Genomic DNA, 20397 nt, shown 5'->3' with positions numbered 1-20397 from the left:
CAGGGCCTGTACCAACTCTACCTCACAAACTGTACCCCAGGGCCTGTACCAACTTTACCTCACAAACTACCCCAGGGCCTGTACCAACTCTACCTCACAAACTGTACCCCAGGGCCTGTACCAACTCTACCTCACAAACTGTACCCCAGGGCCTGTACCAACTTTACCTCACAAACTACCCCAGGGCCTGTAGTACCAACTCTACCTCACAAACTGTACCCCAGGGCCTATTGGCAAGTCTAGGGTCGCATAAGTAGGCGGGGCTACAGGTATCCCGTTGGCAGAGAGGGGCGGGACGTCACAGACGTAGGACTCGGGGTATTAGTGACAATTATATGACGCGGCCTGTATTGACTCTGCTGCGCGGATGTGAGTAAAGTAATTGCGGCTCAGGGAGAGACAGAAGAACAGAGAGAGGCAGCGAGTGAAAGTGTCGCCATGTCGGCCTGGGAGCATCTCAGCCGGGCCTTAAACTACATTTCCCAGCAACGCCCGGACTTTCCCGTCATGCCCCGCGCAGTTTCCGGTGTGGCTGCCGGATGTCGGGCCTGACAGCTGCAGCTCGGGATGTGTGCGTTTCGGGAGCGGTGAGAGGGCGGAGCGGCGATGCAGGAGGAAGATGAGGAGAACATGGAGCAGGATCCCAACCACAACCACTGGCCCGAGCTGCCCAGTCCCCCGGCCGCTTCCTCCGGATACGGAACCTGCACCAAGCGCTGTGACAGCGGCCCCGGGAAAGCCCTGCTCGGTCTGACCGGCAACAGCACCTCCAAGTTCCGTGAGTAGCGACCGACCGACAACTTGTGCCCCGGGCTCTGCACTTCACTCACACTCAATGGAGAGAGACCGCTGGGCTGAGGCGAGAGAGAGGCCCGAGTATAGAGACTAGAGACAGACTGACCGAGACACCCGAGCACTGAGAGACACACAGCTAATGTGCAGGAGAGAGAGACTCAAGCCTAGAGACAGACTGAGAGAGAGAAACAACTAATGTGGAGGAGAGAGAGACCCAGGGAATAGAGAGAGAGAGAGAGACCAGTGAGAGGTGAGAGTGACTGAGGGGGGGGGGGGATGGGAGACTCCCCAGACACAAGTGGAGAAACTACAGGCGCTGCCTCCCCTCATCAGTCTCTCAGTTTTATTCTGATCTTTAACCCTCTGTGTCACTAGTCCGACTGACCAATGGGAGCGCGGGCACATCTGGGAGTCTCCTGCTCTTACTTCCTGGTTAATGTGATGTTTGTCTGTTCCAGTGATGAATGTGATTACGTTGGAGGATTACAGGACAACTTACTGGCCCAAACTAGACAGCGCCATAGACCAGCTACTGACCCAGAGTCCCGGCGACTACATCCCTATATCCTACGAGCAAATCTACAGGTACCTCTGACTGTCTCTTTACTGTCTCTTCTCTCCTTCTGCTGTCTCTTCTGTAACATGGACTCCATCCCGTGACCCAAACCCACAAGAGTCAACAGCAGGGGGAGCCCCCGCCTTACTTCCCAGCCATGCAGAACTCAAGCAGCTTTGTTTGTTTCCCTGTAGAGCAGTCGGTGACTGTGTAGAGATTTGTATTGGATTTTATTTTTGCCTTTACATCCCCTTTACTGTTTCCAACTCCAGCTGCAGGGACAAAGATCATGGAGCCAGATTTAAACAGATAAACTGGGATTCTATTTGGAGGATTATTTTGCTGCAGCCACTGGTTCTGCAGAGTTGGAGAAAGTTTCTATTAAACAATACAAAAACTATAAAATCCACATTAGGGTTACAAGATGGTGACCCCCTGTGGCCAACTTTGAAAGCATAAATCATTTGTTTGATTAGGCTTGTGGTGCAGTAAGTTCATGTTTATGTTTAGTATACAAAATACAGCATTTCTAGCCTTATTCTATTTTACACTTTACTTCCCCTTTAAACTATTCCCTTTCTTTCAGTTGTGTATATAAATGTGTGTGCCAGCAGCACTCGGAGCAGATGTACAGTGACTTGATACATAAGATCACCAGTCACTTAGAGAGCGTCTCCCAGGAGCTACAGGTGAGCCGGGTGCTGTGCGTGGGAATCAACATTAGTGTGTTATACACAGGGAGTTCTACATTAGTGTGTTATACACAGGGAGTTCTACATTAGTGTGTTATACACAGGGAGTTCTACATTAGTGTGTTATACACAGGGAGTTGCACACAATACACAGTAGGTAAATGTGCACATCTGTATAGTGGACACTTAGAATGGAGTCAGCTGGGGGGAGGGTAGATTTATTATGATTATCATGTATTTATATGAATAGCAGAGTCTGTTGTGTTGCTCAGGGATCTATCAGACAGTGACTGGCAGATTATATTGGGTTTTGAGCTGAAAGGCGCAGTTTGGGCACATGACTGTGAGATAATACTCAGCTTTGGTCCTTGGGCAAAGAATATTCAGCTGAACTAGTCATTATGCACATGGCTCGTGCTTGTTGCCCTTCAGAGGCATTATGGGAACTTGCTGCTTGTCCCTGTGCACTAACAACACTAACACTAACAGCACAGGACTTGTTATCTGTGTGCACAGGCGGCATTTGGCCACTGGATGTCGCTATTTCATCATTACATGAACTCAAACCCTGCTGTTTCATTCAAACCGACACTTGTGTGTCACAGACACACAGATCCACATACACACAAATCTGTTTTTAGCTTTTAGCGTTTGTACCAACAGCATCAACATGAAAATGACATTCAGGCACCCGGGGTAATTGGACTCATATTTATATGTAAATATTGAAAACAAGAGTAAAGTGTCTTTCATACAATTTTTGAAGCACCATTATACCCTCAAATGTATATTAATATTTGTATTTAGTACAGGGGATACCTATGCTAACATAGTTTTATGGGATCTCTCTGTACAGACTATGAGCAAACTTAGGGGACTGTTCCTGCTGAATTGTGCTTAGTACAGGGGATACCTATACTGCCATAGTTTTATGGGATCTCTCTGTACAGACTATGAGCAAACTTAGGGACTGTTCCTGCTGAATTGTGCTTAGTACAGGGAATACCTATGCTGCCATAGTTTTATGGGATCTCTCTGTACAGACTATGAGCAAACTTAGGGACTGTTCCTGCTGAATTGTGCTTAGTACAGGGAATACCTATGTACCATAGTTTTATGGGATCTCTCTGTACAGACTATGAGCAAACTTAGGGACGGTTCCTGCTGAATTGTGCTTAGTACAGGGAATACCTATGCTGCCGTAGTTTTATGGGATCTCTCTGTACAGACTATGAGCAAACTTAGGGACTGTTCCTGCTGAATTGTGCTTAGTACAGGGAATACCTATGTACCATAGTTTTATGGGATCTCTCTGTACAGACTATGAGCAAACTTAGGGACTGTTCCTGCTGAATTGTGCTTAGTACAGGGAATACCTATGTGACATAGTTTTATGGGATCTCTCTGTACAGACTATGAGCAAACTTAGGGACTGTTCCTGCTGAATTGTGCTTAGTACAGGGAATACCTATGTACCATAGTTTTATGGGATCTCTCTGTACAGACTATGAGCAAACTTAGGGACTGTTCCTGCTGAATTGTGCTTAGTACAGGGAATACCTATGCTGCCATAGTTTTATGGGATCTCTCTGTACAGACTATGAGCAAACTTAGGGACTGTTCCTGCTGAATTGTGCTTAGTACAGGGAATACCTATGTGACATAGTTTTATGGGATCTCTCTGTACAGACTATGAGCAAACTTAGGGGCTGTTCCTGCTGAATTGTGCTTAGTACAGGGAATACCTATGTACCATAGTTTTATGGGATCTCTCTGTACAGACTATGAGCAAACTTAGGGACTGTTCCTGCTGAATTGTGCTTAGTACAGGGAATACCTATGCTGCCATAGTTTTATGGGATCTCTCTGTACAGACTATGAGCAAACTTAGGGACTGTTCCTGCTGAATTGTGCTTAGTACAGGGAATACCTATGTGACATAGTTTTATGGGATCTCTCTGTACAGACTATGAGCAAACTTAGGGGCTGTTCCTGCTGAATTGTGCTTAGTACAGGGAATACCTATGTACCATAGTTTTATGGGATCTCTCTGTACAGACTATGAGCAAACTTAGGGACTGTTCCTGCTGAATTGTGCTTAGTACAGGGAATACCTATGCTGCCATAGTTTTATGGGATCTCTCTGTACAGACTATGAGCAAACTTAGGGACTGTTCCTGCTGAATTGTGCTTAGTACAGGGAATACCTATGCTGCCGTAGTTTTATGGGATCTCTCTGTACAGACTATGAACAAATTTAGGGGAATGTTCCTGCTGATTTTCCCTTGGCCTGAGAGATTAGGACGTAGTAGATATCAGCTTTGCATTATTGCAGGAATTCCAGATATAAATGTGATTATCTCCCAAGACTCACAATTTCCATTTCATTAGAAAACCTTTGTTTCATTTAGTCACATGAGGATAATGGAGACTTTGCAGCAAGAGAGTCACAGCTGTAATGATATATTAATGTATATACAGGTTGTGCCTGAGAGTAATATAGACTAATATAGTGTATGTGTAATTGCCCCGTGTGCCCCCCTCTCCTTTATTTCAGGCCAGTTCTCCTGCTGATTATATTGAGAAGTTTAACCTGTCTCTGGCTCAGTACATGGGGGCGCTGCACAGCATTGTCCCTCTTTTCATCTACATGGTAAGTACATTGGCACCGACCTCTCATTAGTCTCACAGACTCCATGTTATGTGCCGGAGGGAGGGCTGTTGGATTGCTATTGGCTGCTGCTGGGGGGTGGTTATGGATGGGGGTGTTGGATTGGTATGGACGGGGGATGGTTTCATTGGCTATGGGAGGGGTATTGGATTGGTATGGGCGGGGGATGGGTTGGTTAGATATGGGAAGGGTGTTGGATTGGTATGGGCCGGGGAGGGGGAGGTTGGAGATGTGCGCCGGGGGTTGCCAGTTAAACTTCTTAATTGCCATTTATTCTCCAGAACAAGTTTTACATAGAAACCAAGCTAAACCGAGACCTAAAAGATGACTTAATCCAACTCTTCACTGAGCATGTGGCAGAAAAGCACATTTATAGCCTGATGCGTGAGTATTCCTCTGTAGTATTCCTCTGTAGTATTCCTCTGTAGTATTCCTCTGTAGTATTCCTCTGTAGTATTCCTCTGTAGTATTCCTCTGTAGTATTCCTCTCTATTCCTCTGTGTTCCTGTGTTAATCTGTGTTAATCTGTATTCTTCTGTTCCTCTGTGTTAATCTGTGTTCCTCTTTATGCCTCTGTGTTCCTCTGTGTTCCTCTGTATTCCTCTCTGTTCCTCTCTGTTAAAGGAGAAGGAAAGCTCCAAGAGAGTTTATTGCCAACAGATTAGCCACAATAGTGCAAGATAGAACGTTATATTTATTCTGCAGAATGTTTTACCATACCTGAGTAAACCGCTCTAGACACTGTCTCTATTTGTTTAGGATAGAAGCTAGCATATAAGATTGGTGTGACATCACTTCCTGCCTGAGTCTCTCCCTGCTCACTTACAGCTCTGAGCTCAGATTACAGCAGGGATGGGATGAGGGAGGGAGAGAGGAGCAAACTGAGCATGCTCAAGCCCTAGCCCTGGAGGTTTAAGCTGAAAACAGGAAGTCTGATACAGAAGCCCATGAGTACACAATAGAAGGAAAGAAATGTGCTGTTTCTTTTGACAGAGGACTCGGAGCAACATTACTTTGAGGGTTTACTGGTGTTTTTATACCTTTCTGATAAAGCTCACTTACTTTTAGCCTTTCCTTCTCCTTTAATCTGTGTTCCACATCATTCCTTGTGTTACCCACTCGACTGGACTTCTCATCCATGTGCAGCATCACTTATTGTTCATGTGACGTATCCCATGGGTTGTTCACCTTCCAAACACTTTTTTCAGTTCAGATTGTTCCCGATCAACAAAGACTTTTTCAATTACTTTCCATCTTTTATTTTTTTTTACCGTTTTCCCAAAATTTAAGTTTAACTAATGTTCTTGTTTCTGGTGTTTGAGTCTGGCAGATCAATGATCCAGGGGCATCTGAAGTGTTATAATTTGCTAGATTTAGTTGTTACAATTAGTTGATACAATTAGTTGATCCATTTCTCAGCAGCATCTCTGGAGTATCAGTAACTATTGTATCAAGTCTAACAGCTGCCTGTAATGAAACCCAGAGATTCTGCTCAGCAGGGACAAACATAAGAAATGGATCAACTAAATGTATCAATTTAGAACAGTTAAAGAGTCAGCGACCCCTCCTCGCAGAGCTGCTTCAGAAAGTGAAAAATGAAACTTTACACTTCAATATTAGAAAAACAGTCAGAATATACAAAGTGATTGAAAAAAATTCTGCTGAACAATCAGAAACCAACTGAACTGAAAAACGTGTTTGAAGGTGAACAACCCTTTTAAAGGAACAGTTCAGTATAAAAATAAAAACTGGGTAAATAAATAGGCTGTGCAAAATAAAAAATGTATCTAATATAGTTAGTTAGGCAAAAATGTAATAAAGGCTGGAGTGAGTGGATGTGTAACATAATAGCCAGAACACTACTTCCTGCTTTTCAGCTCTCTTGCTTTCCACTGATTGGTTACCAGGCAGTAACCAATCAGAGACTTGAGGGGGGGGGCACATGGGTCATATCTGTTGCTTTTGAATCTGAACTGAATGCTGAGGATCAATTACAAACTCACTGAACAGTTATGTCCCATGTGGCCCCCCTTATAGTCACTGACTAACTCAGAGTTAGAGAGTTTCTCAAAACCGGTTCCTTCTCGTTCCTTGTAGCCTTGTTACTAGAAGCGCAATCGACTCCCTTTCAAATCACACCGTCTACCATGGCAAGCATTGTGAAAGGCCTGTACACCCTGAGGCCGGGTAAGTCCATTTCTAGCCCATGTGCATCTTTTTTTTTCTACATATTCTGCATGAAGCGAATGATAAGTTCATATGTACAGAGCTGGTGTCAGTGAAATGTCCCTTACAGGACACTATTCTGATGTTTGCCCATGATTTCTTCACCACTGCTCGGCCCCAGCCCGTCTGAAGATATAACTAATCCACCTACACACAGTTCCTCAGAATAACATCAGACTGTAATTATGTGCTGTAGTCATCGCTGGGTTACAGGCTCTCTATGTGAGCGCAGAGATAATTTGTGCTGTTTGTCTCTTCTGCTTTCTTTTATTCTTTGCTTTTTCATGGAAAAGTATCGGAGATAATTGCACATTCATCCATAATGGAAAAACATTTAGTGTATTGTTTATAGAGTCACAGGTTATTAGTGCCCAGAACATTCCTTCTCTGTATATTTGTATTTATACATATGGGAGGAGGAGGTGCCATATTGATTCCCTTAGACAGTACAGTATGAGGGTATAGCTTATTGTGTGTCCAGAACATTCCTTCTCTGTATATTTGTATTTATACATATGGGAGGAGGGAGGTGCCATATTGATTCCCTTAGACAGTACAGTATGAGGGTATAGCTTATTGTGTGCCCAGAACATTCCTTCTCTGTATATTTGTATTTATACATATGGGAGGAGGAGGTGCCATATTGATTCCCTTAGACAGTACAGTATGAGGGTATAGCTTATTGTGTGCCCAGAACATTCCTTCTCTGTATATTTGTATTTATACATATGGGAGGAGGAGGTGCCATATTGATTCCCTTAGACAGTACAGTATGAGGGTATAGCTTATTGTGTGCCCAGAACATTCCTTCTCTGTATATTTGTATTTATACATATGGGAGGAGGTGCCATATTGATTCCCTTAGACAGTACAGTATGAGGGTATAGCTTATTGTGTGCCCAGAACATTCCTTCTCTGTATATTTGTATTTATACATATGGGAGGAGGGAGGTGCCATATTGATTCCCTTAGACAGTACAGTATGAGGGTATAGCTTATTTTGTGCCCAGAACATTCCTTCTCTGTATATTTGTATTTATACATATGGGAGGAGGTGCCATATTGATTCCCTTAGACAGTACAGTATGAGGGTATAGCTTATTTTGTGCCCAGAACATTCCTTCTCTGTATATTTGTATTTATACATATGGGAGGAGGTGCCATATTGATTCCCTTAGACAGTACAGTATGAGGGTATAGCTTATTTTGTGCCCAGAACATTCCTTCTCTGTATATTTGTACACTATACCTTATAATACATGAGTGATATTTAGAGTTCCCTGTATAACTCAGCCTGCAGCCTTGTGCCTTTATATGGTCACAGAACCCCTTAGTGACTTCTAATATCCTTATCATTTACAGTAGGGGGTACATTATCCCTTATAATAAATGAGTGATACTCAGAGTTCCCTGTATAACTCAGCCTGCAGCCTTGTGCCTTTATATGGTCACAGAACAACCCCTCAGTGACTTCTAATATCCTTATCAATTACAGTAGGGGGTACAATATCCTTTATAATACATGAGTGATACTTAGAGTTCCCTGTATAACTCAGCCTGCAGCCTTGTGCCTTTATATGGTCACAGAACAACCCCTCAGTGACTTCTAATATCCTTATCATTTACAGTAGGGGGTACATTATCCCTTATAATACATGAGTGATACTCAGAGTTCCCTGTATAACTCAGCCTGCAGCCTTGTGCCTTTATATGGTCACAGAACAACCCCTCAGTGACTTCTAATATCCTTATCAATTACAGTAGGGGGTACAATATCCTTTATAATACATGAGTGATACTTAGAGTTCCCTGTATAACTCAGCCTGCAGTCTTGTGTCTTTATATGGTCAGAGAACAACCCCTCAGTGACTTCTAATATCCTTATCATTTACAGTAGGGGGTACAATATCCTTTATAATACATGAGTGATACTTAGAGTTCCCTGTATAACTCAGCCTGCAGCCTTGTGCCTTTATATGGTCAGAGAACAACCCCTCAGTGACTTCTAATATCCTTATCATTTACATTCCCATGATACGTTTCTTTTTTTACAGTTTGTGTTCATTTCCTCTAATCTAATTCTAGATTCTGGTTCTGTTTTGTTCCTTTCTGCAGAGTGGGTCCAGTTGGCACCGACGCTCTTTTCTAAGTTTATCCCCAATATTCTTCCCCCTGCGGTGGAATCAGAACTACAAGACTACGCTGCTCAGGACCAGAAGTTACAGCATGATCTGGCACAGAACGGCTTCACCAGGTACATTTGCCTTTGATATAAAGTATCGGAGCCGTCGCAGCAGCCGCTATATGTGCCCAGGGCAGCGATGCAGTTAATGGGGAATGTAGAGGAGTGTTGTGAATGAATATACAGACAGACAGACTGCATCCTGCAACACTAACAGCCCGTCACATGATGAGATGCAAATGAATCCGCACTGATAGAAACCTCTCAAAAGGCCAACGAGCCTCTGGTGAAATGGTTATCCTGCGGCAATTACACGGAATGATCCAAACGCTCGGCTTATAGATTCCCAGCACTCGAGAGCCGTTACCTGCCTGGCAGTTTGTCTAACCCGCTCTGTATCTCCAATAACTGGCTGCAACGGACTGGCCTGGGAGGTTGGGTACTGGGTTTAAAGGCAAAGTAAAACACAGTACAGCATGTGTAGAATTGCTCATGCTTCTTTCCTGTATGCTGGCCTAGTGCATTCCTGATCTCTGTATGGAGTTAGGGAAGCTGTGGTGCTGCTATTTTGTTACAGACATTCCAAGAAGCAATAGAGGAGCTCACCTCAACTCCCCCGAAATCTCGCATGGGTTCCCAGCCAGTCTCACTTGGCAAACAGTCTCCATTATCTGTAGAAGGGACTGTTACTAGCTATAAAGGTGTACTTTTTGTATAATATAACTATGCTCTGAGAAAGTGACCCTTAGAAGTCACTAAACACGTCGGTAGATTTAAATTTATTGCACTAAACCGTGCTCACCGTTATTTTTAAAGGGATTCTGTCATGGGAAAACATGTTTTTTTCCACAAAACACATCAGTTAATAGTGCTGCTCCAGCAGAATTCTGCACTGAAATCCATTTCTCAAAAGAGCAAACAGATTTTTTTATATTTCATTTTGAAATCTGACATGGGGCTAGACATATTGTCAGTGTTCCAGCTGCCCCCATTCATGTGACATCTGCTGGAGCAGCACTATTAACTGATGTGTTTTGAAAAAAAAATACCGGTAGGTTTTTTCCCATGACAGTATCCCTTAAGAAAGAGATGTTTTAAAACTATATTTGAAAAGTGCGGTCGATCCCGAGCTGTGGAGAATCGAATTGCTGCTGTTTTGTTGCATGATGTAGTTCTGCTTCCCCTGCAACAGTCCATGTGATTATTTACAGGGAAAACAGAATCGATTGCCCTATTTGTTGCAAAATTGTGTTGGGCCTGGGTATCCGCCCCGTCCTGATCCACAAATTAACCTCAGTGTTTGTTTTGTGTCGACGGGTCGCTAGTGTGTCACATGTCAGTCTAATTCTTTTTTTATTCTCTCTAGAGGGGACCAGTCACGGAAACGAGCTGGGGATGAACTGACGTACAGTAAGTGACAGACAACTGGGCTTTGTAGTTAAAGGGATACTGTCATGGGAAAACGTTTTTTCAAAACTCATCAGTTAATAGTGCTGCTCCAGCAGAATTCTGCACTGAAATTCATTTCTCAAAAGAGCAAACAGATTTTGTTATATTTATTTCTGAAATCTGACATGGGGCTAGACATATTGTCAGTTTCCCAGCTGCCCCCGGTCATGTGACTTGTGCTCTGATAAACTTCAGTCACTCTTTACTGCTGTACTGCAAGTTGGAGTCATATCACCCCCCCCAGCAGCCAAACAAAAGAACAATGGGAAGGTAACCAGATAGCAGCTCCCTAACACAAGATAACAGCTGCCTGGTAGATCTAAGAAAAACACTCAATAGTAAAATCCATGTCCCACTGAGACACATTCAGTTACATTGAGTAGGAGAAACAGCAGCCTGCCAGAAAGCAGTTCCATCCTAAAGTGCTGGCTCTTTCTGAAATCACATGACCAGGCAAAATGAGCTGAGATGCACCTACACACCAATATTACAACTAAATACACTTGCTGCTTCAGGAATGACATTTTATATTGTACAGTTAATTATTTGCAGTGTAAACAGTGTCATTTAGAAATAAAAACTACATCATAAAAATCATGACAGAATCCCTTGTCACTAACCCTGTGCCCCCCCCCCTCTCTCTCTCTTGCAGACGGCTCCTCGTCATGCTCTGGCTCCCAGGGGTACAGATAGGGCAACTTCTTCTCACCCTCCTTGATCTCCACCTCCAGGACTGTGGCACCTCCTGCTCTTCAGCGACTCGTACTGACTGTTCTGATTGGTTCCTCGGTACCTCTCGCCTCCCCAGCCAAACTCCGGGATGATGTGAACTTGTTAATTACAGGAGAGCGCCCTCTTGTATTTTTTTTTTTTTTTAATGAAACTTGAACTGTTGCTGCTAAACAAAGGGGGGCGGGATTACAGAAATGACTGAAAAAATCGTCATCAGCATTTAGATCCTCGCTCCCCCCCGGGCATTGCTCCCTATATAAACTGAGGACTATTTGTAAGATATATATTATATATTATATACAGCCCGCTGCCCACTCCCTGCAGAGGAACCGTTGCCATCTTTTGTCCTATCAAGTTCTCCGTGCATGTTGGATGCCACCCCCCGCCAATGTGGACCTTTTAGTTTTAGCCACTCCCCCTTCGTTTTTGGTTAAAAAGCTCAGTGAACCCCAATTTGATGCTTCAACCAGTTAAGGGTTCCACCCGGCCCCTATTTTTCCCTGCCTGGGCTGGTATTACAGATTCAGGGGCAATGTAGCTGCCAGTAAATTTGTAATACCCCTACAAAAGGCTCTTGACCCGCCCCCAATCTGATTAAACTTACCCTTTTTGCTGCCTTCTGCCCATCGCCTGCCGTGGCTCCACCCCTTTGATGTCATAGCCCGTCCCTTTTGATCCCGCCCCCACCAATGGCCGGTGAAAAGGTGGGAACCCTACAAGCAGTTGACAAGGGGTAACTGTTGGCTGATTTTTTTTTTTGTTCCTTCTTCTTTGTAACAATCGGAAAAGAAAAACGAGGAGTTTGTGGCTTTGTCTCCATTAAAGCTGCACAATCTTCCCGTTCAACGACCCCACCCTCCGTCCTAATCCGCGTCGTCTGCGCCCATTGAGTTTTTAGCAGGTCCAACCAAGCTGGCTGTTTATTTTCATTTAACCAATGCAGCGCTGGGGGCGGTCGCAATATCTTTGCTTTGCTTCAACTTTACGGACCAAATCCAACCGCCGCCTCCATATGTTTCGAGAGAAGTTACTGGCGCCTGTTGCCTTCTAGCGCCGGTTCAACCGCAGTTTCCAGCATCGCCCGCCAGTCGTTGGTAAATGCGGGGGGATTGTTGGTGGTTGTACTTTTATATCCTCTGATTGTGGCAAGTTGTTCAGAGCCAATGTGACCCCCCCCCCCAGGCATTTCCAGTGCAGATTATGATCAAGGGCCTCTGTAGGCCATTCCATAAGTGCGGCTCATAGTAAAACATTATATGGCAAATGGCTTAATAAAGAGATGTAGATTTGTTACTATGGTTACGGGTTGATGTTGGAGGAACGTGTATATACAGAGTTATCACATTGCTCCTCTCTCTCATATAAACCATACAGCTGCCAACAATAGCTAGCAGTTAAAGGAACAGTAACACGCAAAAAGGATGGTGTTAATATAATGTACTGTTACTCTCCACTGGTCAAAATAGTGTGTTTGTAGATAAGTACTACTATAGTTTATATAAACAAGCTGCTGTGTAGCCATGGGGGCAGCCATTCAAGCACAGGATACACAGTAGATAACAGATAAGTACTACTATAGTTTATATAAACAAGCTGCTGTGTAGCCATGGGGGCAGCCATTCAAGCACAGGATACACAGTAGATAACAGATAAGTACTACTATAGTTTATATAAACAAGCTGCTGTGTAGCCATGGGGGCAGCCATTCAAGCACAGGAAACACAGTAGATAACAAATAAGTTCTGAAGAATCCCCTTGTATCCTATGCCTTTTTTCCTTTTGCAGCTCTGGCTGCCCCCATGGTTACACAGCAGCTTGTTTATATAAACTATAGTAGTACTTATCTGTTATCTACTGTGTATCCTGTGCTTGAATGGCTGCCCCCATGGCTACACAGCAGCTTGTTTATATAAACTATAGTAGTACTTATCTGTTATCTACTGTGTATCCTGTGCTTGAATGGCTGCCCCCATGGCTACACAGCAGCTTGTTTATATAAACTATAGTAGTACTTATCTGTTATCTACTGTGTATCCTGTGCTTGAATGGCTGCCCCCATGGCTACACAGCAGCTTGTTTATATAAACTATAATAGTACTTATCTGTTATCTACTGTGTATCCTGTGCTTGAATGGCTGCCCCCATAGCTACACAGCAGCTTGTTTATATAAACTATAGTAGTACTTATCTGTTATCTACTGTGTATCCTGTGCTTGAATGGCTGCCCCCATGGCTACACAGCAGCTTGTTTATATAAACTATAGTAGTACTTATCTGTTATCTACTGTGTATCCTGTGCTTGAATGGCTGCCCCCATGGCTACACAGCAGCTTGTTTATATAAACTATAATAGTACTTATCTGTTATCTACTGTGTATCCTGTGCTTGAATGGCTGCCCCCATAGCTACACAGCAGCTTGTTTATATAAACTATAGTAGTACTTATCTGTTATCTACTGTGTATCCTGTGCTTGAATGGCTGCCCCCATGGCTACACAGCAGCTTGTTTATATAAACTATAGTAGTACTTATCTGTTATCTACTGTGTATCCTGTGCTTGAATGGCTGCCCCCATGGCTACACAGCAGCTTGTTTATATAAACTATAGTAGTACTTATCTGTTATCTACTGTGTATCCTGTGCTTGAATGGCTGCCCCCATGGCTACACAGCAGCTTGTTTATATAAACTATAGTAGTACTTATCTGTTATCTACTGTGTATCCTGTGCTTGAATGGCTGCCCCATGGCTACACAGCAGCTTGTTTATATAAACTATAGTAGTACTTATCTGTTATCTAATGTGTATCCTGTGCTTGAATGGCTGCCCCCATGGCTACACAGCAGCTTGTTTATATAAACCACAATAGAGTTTTTGACTTAAACACAATAGTTGTACCAGGGCAGGGCTACAGTACATTTTCATTACTTTAAACCACTTCCATTGTTACTGTTCCTTTAAATGGCATTGACACTGTTGGATTGGGCTGGAGAGCGGAAGAGAGAGAGAGTGGCGTCCAATCAAATTGTACCGTGCAGTCTCTAACTTTGCTCTGTTTTTCACATTGAAAAAGAACAGGTTGGTATTATCACTGATAAATCTTGTTTTATTTCTCTCTTCTTGATGAATCAATGTGTCTGGTCTGACTGGATAATTTGTATATTCAGATTTTGGTAAGAAAGGGTTAAAAAGAGCTGTGCACCAAAAAATACACATTTCTTCAGTTCGATTTTGGGTCGTCCGGCAAGTAGAGTTCAGCCAAATCTTTCTGAAAAAGTCAGAATCTTGGCTCCACCTCAAACCAAGTCCTGGATTCGGCGCATCCCTGAAGCCAATCAGATTGCTGCGTGACCAGACCAATCAGACGGCTTTGTAACCAGCCTTTTATGCTACCTGGAGTCATGTGAGTTGCAACTAAACATTTCAACCATGAGGGAGGCAAAGTGAAGGCTGATGGATAAGTGGGGTTTTCAGTGAATATAATAGACCCCATGGGTTAAATTTACTAAGCGGCGAAAATTCACCAGCGACGGCTTCGCAGCCAGGCAAAAATACGCTCAGACAACACTAATTTACTGAAATGCAAAGTTGCGTCCAGGGCGAAAGCTGGAAGCGTTAAATTCTGCCTAGCGCAACTTCGTTAGAGATCTTCGCTCAGGCTAATTTGCATACGGCGGAATATTATAAAGTTTATTGGACGTATATGTTGCAGCAAATTATTACACAATTATTATTATAATTATTACACAAGTCCAGGGAACCTTAATAAAGACAATAGAGTTGTTATATTTCCCTACACGTGAGCCCAGTGTATAGATTATGTTCCATATGTTACAAAATGTAGGGGGAACCCGGTTACCCAAAAACAATTTGAAAGACTTTTGCAGCTGAAAAAGGAAAAAGACGCCAGTGTTTTTTGGGACTTAGAAATGTTTCCACTAAAAAATATAATGTAAGTAACAGAAGAAGATCTCTGCACTTCAATGCACTGGTCTGGTCTGAGCTGGAGAAGACAAGTCTGGTGAGTAACGTTCAGTAAAATCCATGAACTTGCGGAGTAACGTCCATTCGCCAGAGCGAAAATCCGCCTGTGGATAGAGTGCGAATCACAGCTAGTGTCTGTCTCTCTCGCTAGCGAAGTTACACCTGCGGCCGCCTGCCAATCTTCGCCAACGTTGGTCGCTTGACCCTTCAGTAAATGTTCCCCCGTAACTGAGATGCGTAAATGGTGGCGCCAGTGACTGCTCCCCCTCTCTGAATTGTGTTTGTATCCGCTGCTTCTTTACTGTGCTCTGAGTGTCAATCCCATTTACTCTCTCTCCATTGATCTTTCAGTTCCAGACACTCCTGGATAATCGATTCAGCCGCGGCCAGTGGAGAGTTTATCCTTGTGCCGGAAGAACCGTCTCTTTCTGAAGCCTGTGCGTTCACTACGTTCACTAGAGGAGCCTTGTGCGTTCACTAGAGGAGCCTTGTGCCTTCACTAGAGGAGCCTTGTGCCTTCACTAGAGGAGCCTTGTGCCTTCACTAGAGGAGCCTTGTGCCTTCACTAGAGGAGCCTTGTGCCTTCACTAGAGGAGCCTTGTGCCTTCACTAGAGGAGCCTTGTGCACACTGAGAGCGATGGATATTAGGAGGGAGGCAGCTGCTTCATGAAGACTTGCTCTTACGGGACCTTGCGCAGGACGGGGGGATTCTCGCTCCCCTATTGATTCTATTGACATGAGTCCTACAGTGCGGCTCTTCCCCGGCTTTCATACAGGAACTCTTCACATTCCTCACTTCTTTCTCCTCTTCACTTCTATGAACAACGTGTGAGACTGTGGCACCAGTAATGGAGACTTCAAAGAGGATTGAGCTAGAAATGCTGCACATTATGCCTTGAGGTTCTCTAGTAGGAGCTGTGCCTCAAAAGATTCCCCAGTAACTTCTCCTCCCCACCCCCAACATACATTACATGGCAGCAGCTCAAATTAGATTAATCAGCCCTGTAGCATCAGCTTCTGGGACAACAAATCTCATTTTCTGCACAATTGTTTCCTTCGAAGATTCGTTTCCCAACTGTGAAGGCCAAGATCATTTCTGTTCTAGTTCTGCTGATCCTCTGATCTGGTACATTTAGTACAGCAAATAAATACAGCAGTTCTACTGCTATTTTGAGATTCAGTTCTCCAGTTTTGGGGTTAATCCATGTCTCTAACCATCGGGGAGGTGATTGGAACAGAACATTATCTCCCAGACCAAAATCCTAACCTGATGCCTGGAAGAGGAATGTTCTGCTGAAGATGCCGGAAGTCTGTGAGAAATCTGCATTGATTGGAAAAGGAGGAATAGACCAGTTTATTATAGACCAGTTTATACCAGTTTATTAATGGATTCTAACTGCTCTGTCCCACTGCAGCTTTAGCCTCTCATTTATTCCAACAGATCTCCGGATAATCCTTTTACTGACAGCAGTGAGAGCATCATCGGTGGGTCCTGCAGATGGTTCAGAAGTATAATGTTCGGAGAGATCACCTTGGGCATTTCTGATACATTTCTCGCACAAACATTAGGGCTTTGCACATCAAGACTTGCCACATTGCTCCCCATCGGCCTGTTTTTCACCTACATAGAAGTTGTGTTGGCTGCAGGTAGCCATAGACTTATAGTGTCTCCACTACCCAATGAGACGATCTTAACCCGATATGCCCACCAAAGGCAGGGGTCGATATTGGGTTAAACCGATCATTCGGCCCTGGGGCCAAACAATAGAAATACAACAGAGCCAGACTGGGAGAAATAAGCAGCCCATGTTGTCACTCACATGATTAATATTTTCAACCCCAACGTTAAGGGCTCTTACTGACGAGCGGTTGTAGCTGCGCTCCCCTGCGTTTGGTTTTTCAGCGTTAAAACAATGCAGCAAAATACAGCTGATTAATAGACGTGCAAAGATGCATGTGATGATTAAATCCTTTGTTGGAGAACAGCTGACACCTGCTACATAATGCCAAGAGTCAGAACCGGCAGTGCAGACTTCCTTAAATGACTTTAAAATCACTGAACATTTGACATTAATGGATATTATTGTGGAATTGCTTCGAATTTAATTTTCTTTCATTAGGCAACTTTCTGGTTTTGGGTTGACCTACAGAAAAACGCACGTTAAAGCTTTTATTTCTCTCTATAATCTCATGAGCACTGACTGGAAAGAATGAATGACGGTAAGTCCATCTCAGGGAGTATCAGGAGTGTATTGTACAGCAGGGTACAAATAAATTTTATTTTATTCTCTAAAATAAATCCATTAACTGCAGCACTGGAGCAGCTGAGCCTTATTGTGCAGCGGAGCTTTCAGTCCCACCATGGTGAGAGCGGGGGGCACTGGTACATTAGTGTATCCCCCCCACACAGTAGCCCCTCTCTGTACATTCTCTTATACTGAGTGCTCTTGTCTGTGCCTTTTATTATCAGCACAGAGCCAAAAGCTATTTTTTATTATTTACTGCAACCCTTCTGTTCTATAGAGATCTTATATACTGTATATATATATATATATATATATATAGCTTACAATGTGTAACAGAATGTTCTGTTATACAGATAGCTAGAATCTCAGCTGCCATAAAGCAGGACAGGACTGCTGCTTACAATGGGGATCAGATAGGATCTGTGCAGCCACTGGGACAGAATGTTCTGTTATACAGATAGCTAGAATCTCAGCTGCCATAAAGCAGGACAGGACTGCTGCTTACAATGGGGATCAGATAGGATCTGTGCAGCCACTGGGACAGAATGTTCTGTTATACAGATAACTAGAATCTCAGCTGCCATAAAGCAGGACAGGACTGTTGCTTCCAATGGGGATCAGATTGGATCTGTGCAGCCACTGGGACAGAATGTTCTGTTATACAGATAGCTAGAATCTCAGCTGCCATAAAGCAGGACAGGACTGCTGCTTACAATGGGGATCAGATAGGATCTGTGCAGCCACTGGGACAGAATGTTCTGTTATACAGATAGCTAGAATCTCAGCTGCCATAAAGCAGGACAGAACTGCTGCTTACAATGGGATCAGATAGGATCTGTGCAGCCACTGGGACAGAATGTTCTGTTATACAGATAGCTAGAATCTCAGCTGCCATAAAGCAGGGCAGGACTGCTGCTTACAATGGGGATCAGATAGAAGTGGTACCTTGGAGAGAAAACACAATATACAATAAACTCTCTATATAACTCAGTATAACACATTGTTCTTAGGCAGAAATATCAAGTTGTTCTTTTGACAATTATGTCGTTTGGAATTTGCTTTGCTGTTCCCATAGTGATCTGCTCCATTCCAGATGTTCACTTTCAGCCAAATACTTTTTATTTTCCATATAAAAGTTAAAAGCTGGTGATATGAACATAAATTTGCATTTAACACCCTATAATTTCCCCCCACCAGAAGACATTTCCCTGGTTTTACGGGTTTTCCGGCATAATGGGCTGAGCGTGTTGTTCCTACAACTGAGAGAAGGGCCCCATGTGACAGTTGCAGAATTAACAGCAGATCTGATGAATATTTCTTGGTTCCTTTGTTAGGATTGTGATATTATTATTATTATTACTGGGGAGAGGCTGATACTTTGTCACAAGGAATTGTGTGACTTTCCCTTTCACAAATCACAATTATTTCAATGAAAGGCAGAGGCAGCAGCAGAGAGCCAATTAGAGAGCGAGGTTTGCTTAGAAATTTGGATTTTTCTTTTTCATTCCAAGTCTCATTTTATGTGTTGGGAAATAATTCTATATATCATAACATTTATTCTTTCCAATTAAATCGCTCCCCTTCCTCTTCAGCTATGAGTGTACGGCTTGTTTATAGATATCTGCTCAGTGTTCGGCTCATTTTCCTTATGATTCACATGCAAATGCCGGAGGGATAAAATTGTGGCCCTATAATGGAGCATCTGCACTTGTACCATTGGTGGAGATGAAATCCAGCTCATTCATAGGCTGCTGTCTATCCCAGTTTTCCCAGTTACTTACTCTCCCTGCTCTGGGCTCAGATTACAACAGGGAGAGAGGAGCAAACTGAGCATGCTCAAGCCCAAGCCCTGGAGGTTTAAGATGAAAACAGGAAGTCTGATACAGAAGCCCATGAGTACACAATAGAAGGAAAGAAATGTGCTGTTTCTTTTGACAGAGGACTCAGAGCAGCATTACTTTGAGGGGTTACTGGTATATTTATATAGACCTTTCTGATAAAGCTTACTTACTTTTAGCCTTTCCTCCATGTAATTGGGATCTAGACTGCGCCCGTGTAGGTCCCCTGGAACTATCGGATTGCAGTCATTGTGCCACGGCAGCCACAGCCCACGGATCAATGTGAATGAAACATCCTGGGGTTCATTTATAAATAAAAATTCATATATAACATTTTGCACATGAGTATTAAAGGGTTGTTAACCTTTAAATTCACTCTTAGTATGATGTAGAGAAGGATATTCTGAGACAATTTGTTTTTAATTCTGTATTATTGTTTGTTTTTTGATTGATTTGAATAAGAGACTGAAATATGAATAAAAGAGGCTGGAATGGAAAAAAAGCAGCAGTAACAATACATTTGTAGCCTTACAGAGCAGTTGTTTTTCAGATGGGGTCAGTGACTCCCATTTGAAAGCTGGAAGAGTCAGAAGAAGAAGGTAAATAATTTAAAAATTATAATAAACAGTACTAGTATAAGTATAATAAACAGACCAATGGAAAAGCTGCTTAGAATTAGCCATTTTTTAACATACTAAAAGTTAACTTAAAGGTGAACCACCCCTTTAAAACCACTGGAAATGTTAATGCAATTATTACAATCTTATTACTGCACTGTATATATATATATATATAAAATACACAAAAGCCATGAATTTCTTGTAAATTATATCCTTATAAACAGTGAGTTCTGATGTCATCAGTTATAAACAGTGAGTAGTGATGTCATTTCTGTCACATGACTCACTGAAACTTGTGTATTATAATAAATAAAGTACCCCCAGTTGCAAAATATGAGGATATTAGATGTTACCTCAGAGTTCCATGACCTGTATAACTCGGCCTCGTGTTTTTATATGGTCATGA

General features: G+C 43.0%; 1 protein-coding gene across 2 annotated transcripts; it reads left to right on the top strand.

Moving 5' to 3' along the window:
• Nucleotides 1-323: 323 nt before the first annotated feature.
• Nucleotides 324-12596, top strand: cacul1.S (CDK2-associated, cullin domain 1 S homeolog). Of its 2 annotated transcripts, none has more exons than XM_018227253.2 (9): nt 324-778; nt 1254-1380; nt 1938-2040; nt 4601-4696; nt 4996-5098; nt 6812-6901; nt 9056-9194; nt 10489-10532; nt 11224-12596. In XM_018227253.2, the coding sequence occupies exons 1-9, from the start codon at nt 607-609 to the stop codon at nt 11262-11264; spliced, it is 915 nt and encodes a 304-aa protein (XP_018082742.1). In that variant the 5' UTR covers nt 324-606; the 3' UTR covers nt 11265-12596. The 2 variants fall into 2 exon arrangements, with proteins under 2 accessions (XP_018082742.1, XP_018082743.1); XM_018227254.2 differs by lacking the exon at nt 324-778 and adding an exon at nt 785-1045.
• Nucleotides 12597-20397: the final 7801 nt, after the last annotated feature.

Source organism: Xenopus laevis, chromosome 7S (genome assembly GCF_017654675.1).
Source record: "Xenopus laevis strain J_2021 chromosome 7S, Xenopus_laevis_v10.1, whole genome shotgun sequence".
NCBI lineage: Eukaryota > Metazoa > Chordata > Amphibia > Anura > Pipidae > Xenopus > Xenopus laevis.
The sequence above is the reverse complement of the archived record's forward strand: the minus strand, read 5'-3'. Positions and strand labels throughout refer to the sequence as shown.

Excerpts from the sequence above, each read along its gene's own strand:
- cacul1.S (XM_018227253.2), top strand. The coding sequence starts at position 607 with ATGCAGGAGGAAGATGAGGAGAACATGGAGCAGGATCCCAACCACAAC. Across the intron at positions 2,041-4,600 it reads GCGTCTCCCAGGAGCTACAG|GCCAGTTCTCCTGCTGATTA; the intron begins GTGAGCCGGGTG and ends CCTTTATTTCAG. Across the intron at positions 9,195-10,488 it reads GCACAGAACGGCTTCACCAG|AGGGGACCAGTCACGGAAAC; the intron begins GTACATTTGCCT and ends TATTCTCTCTAG.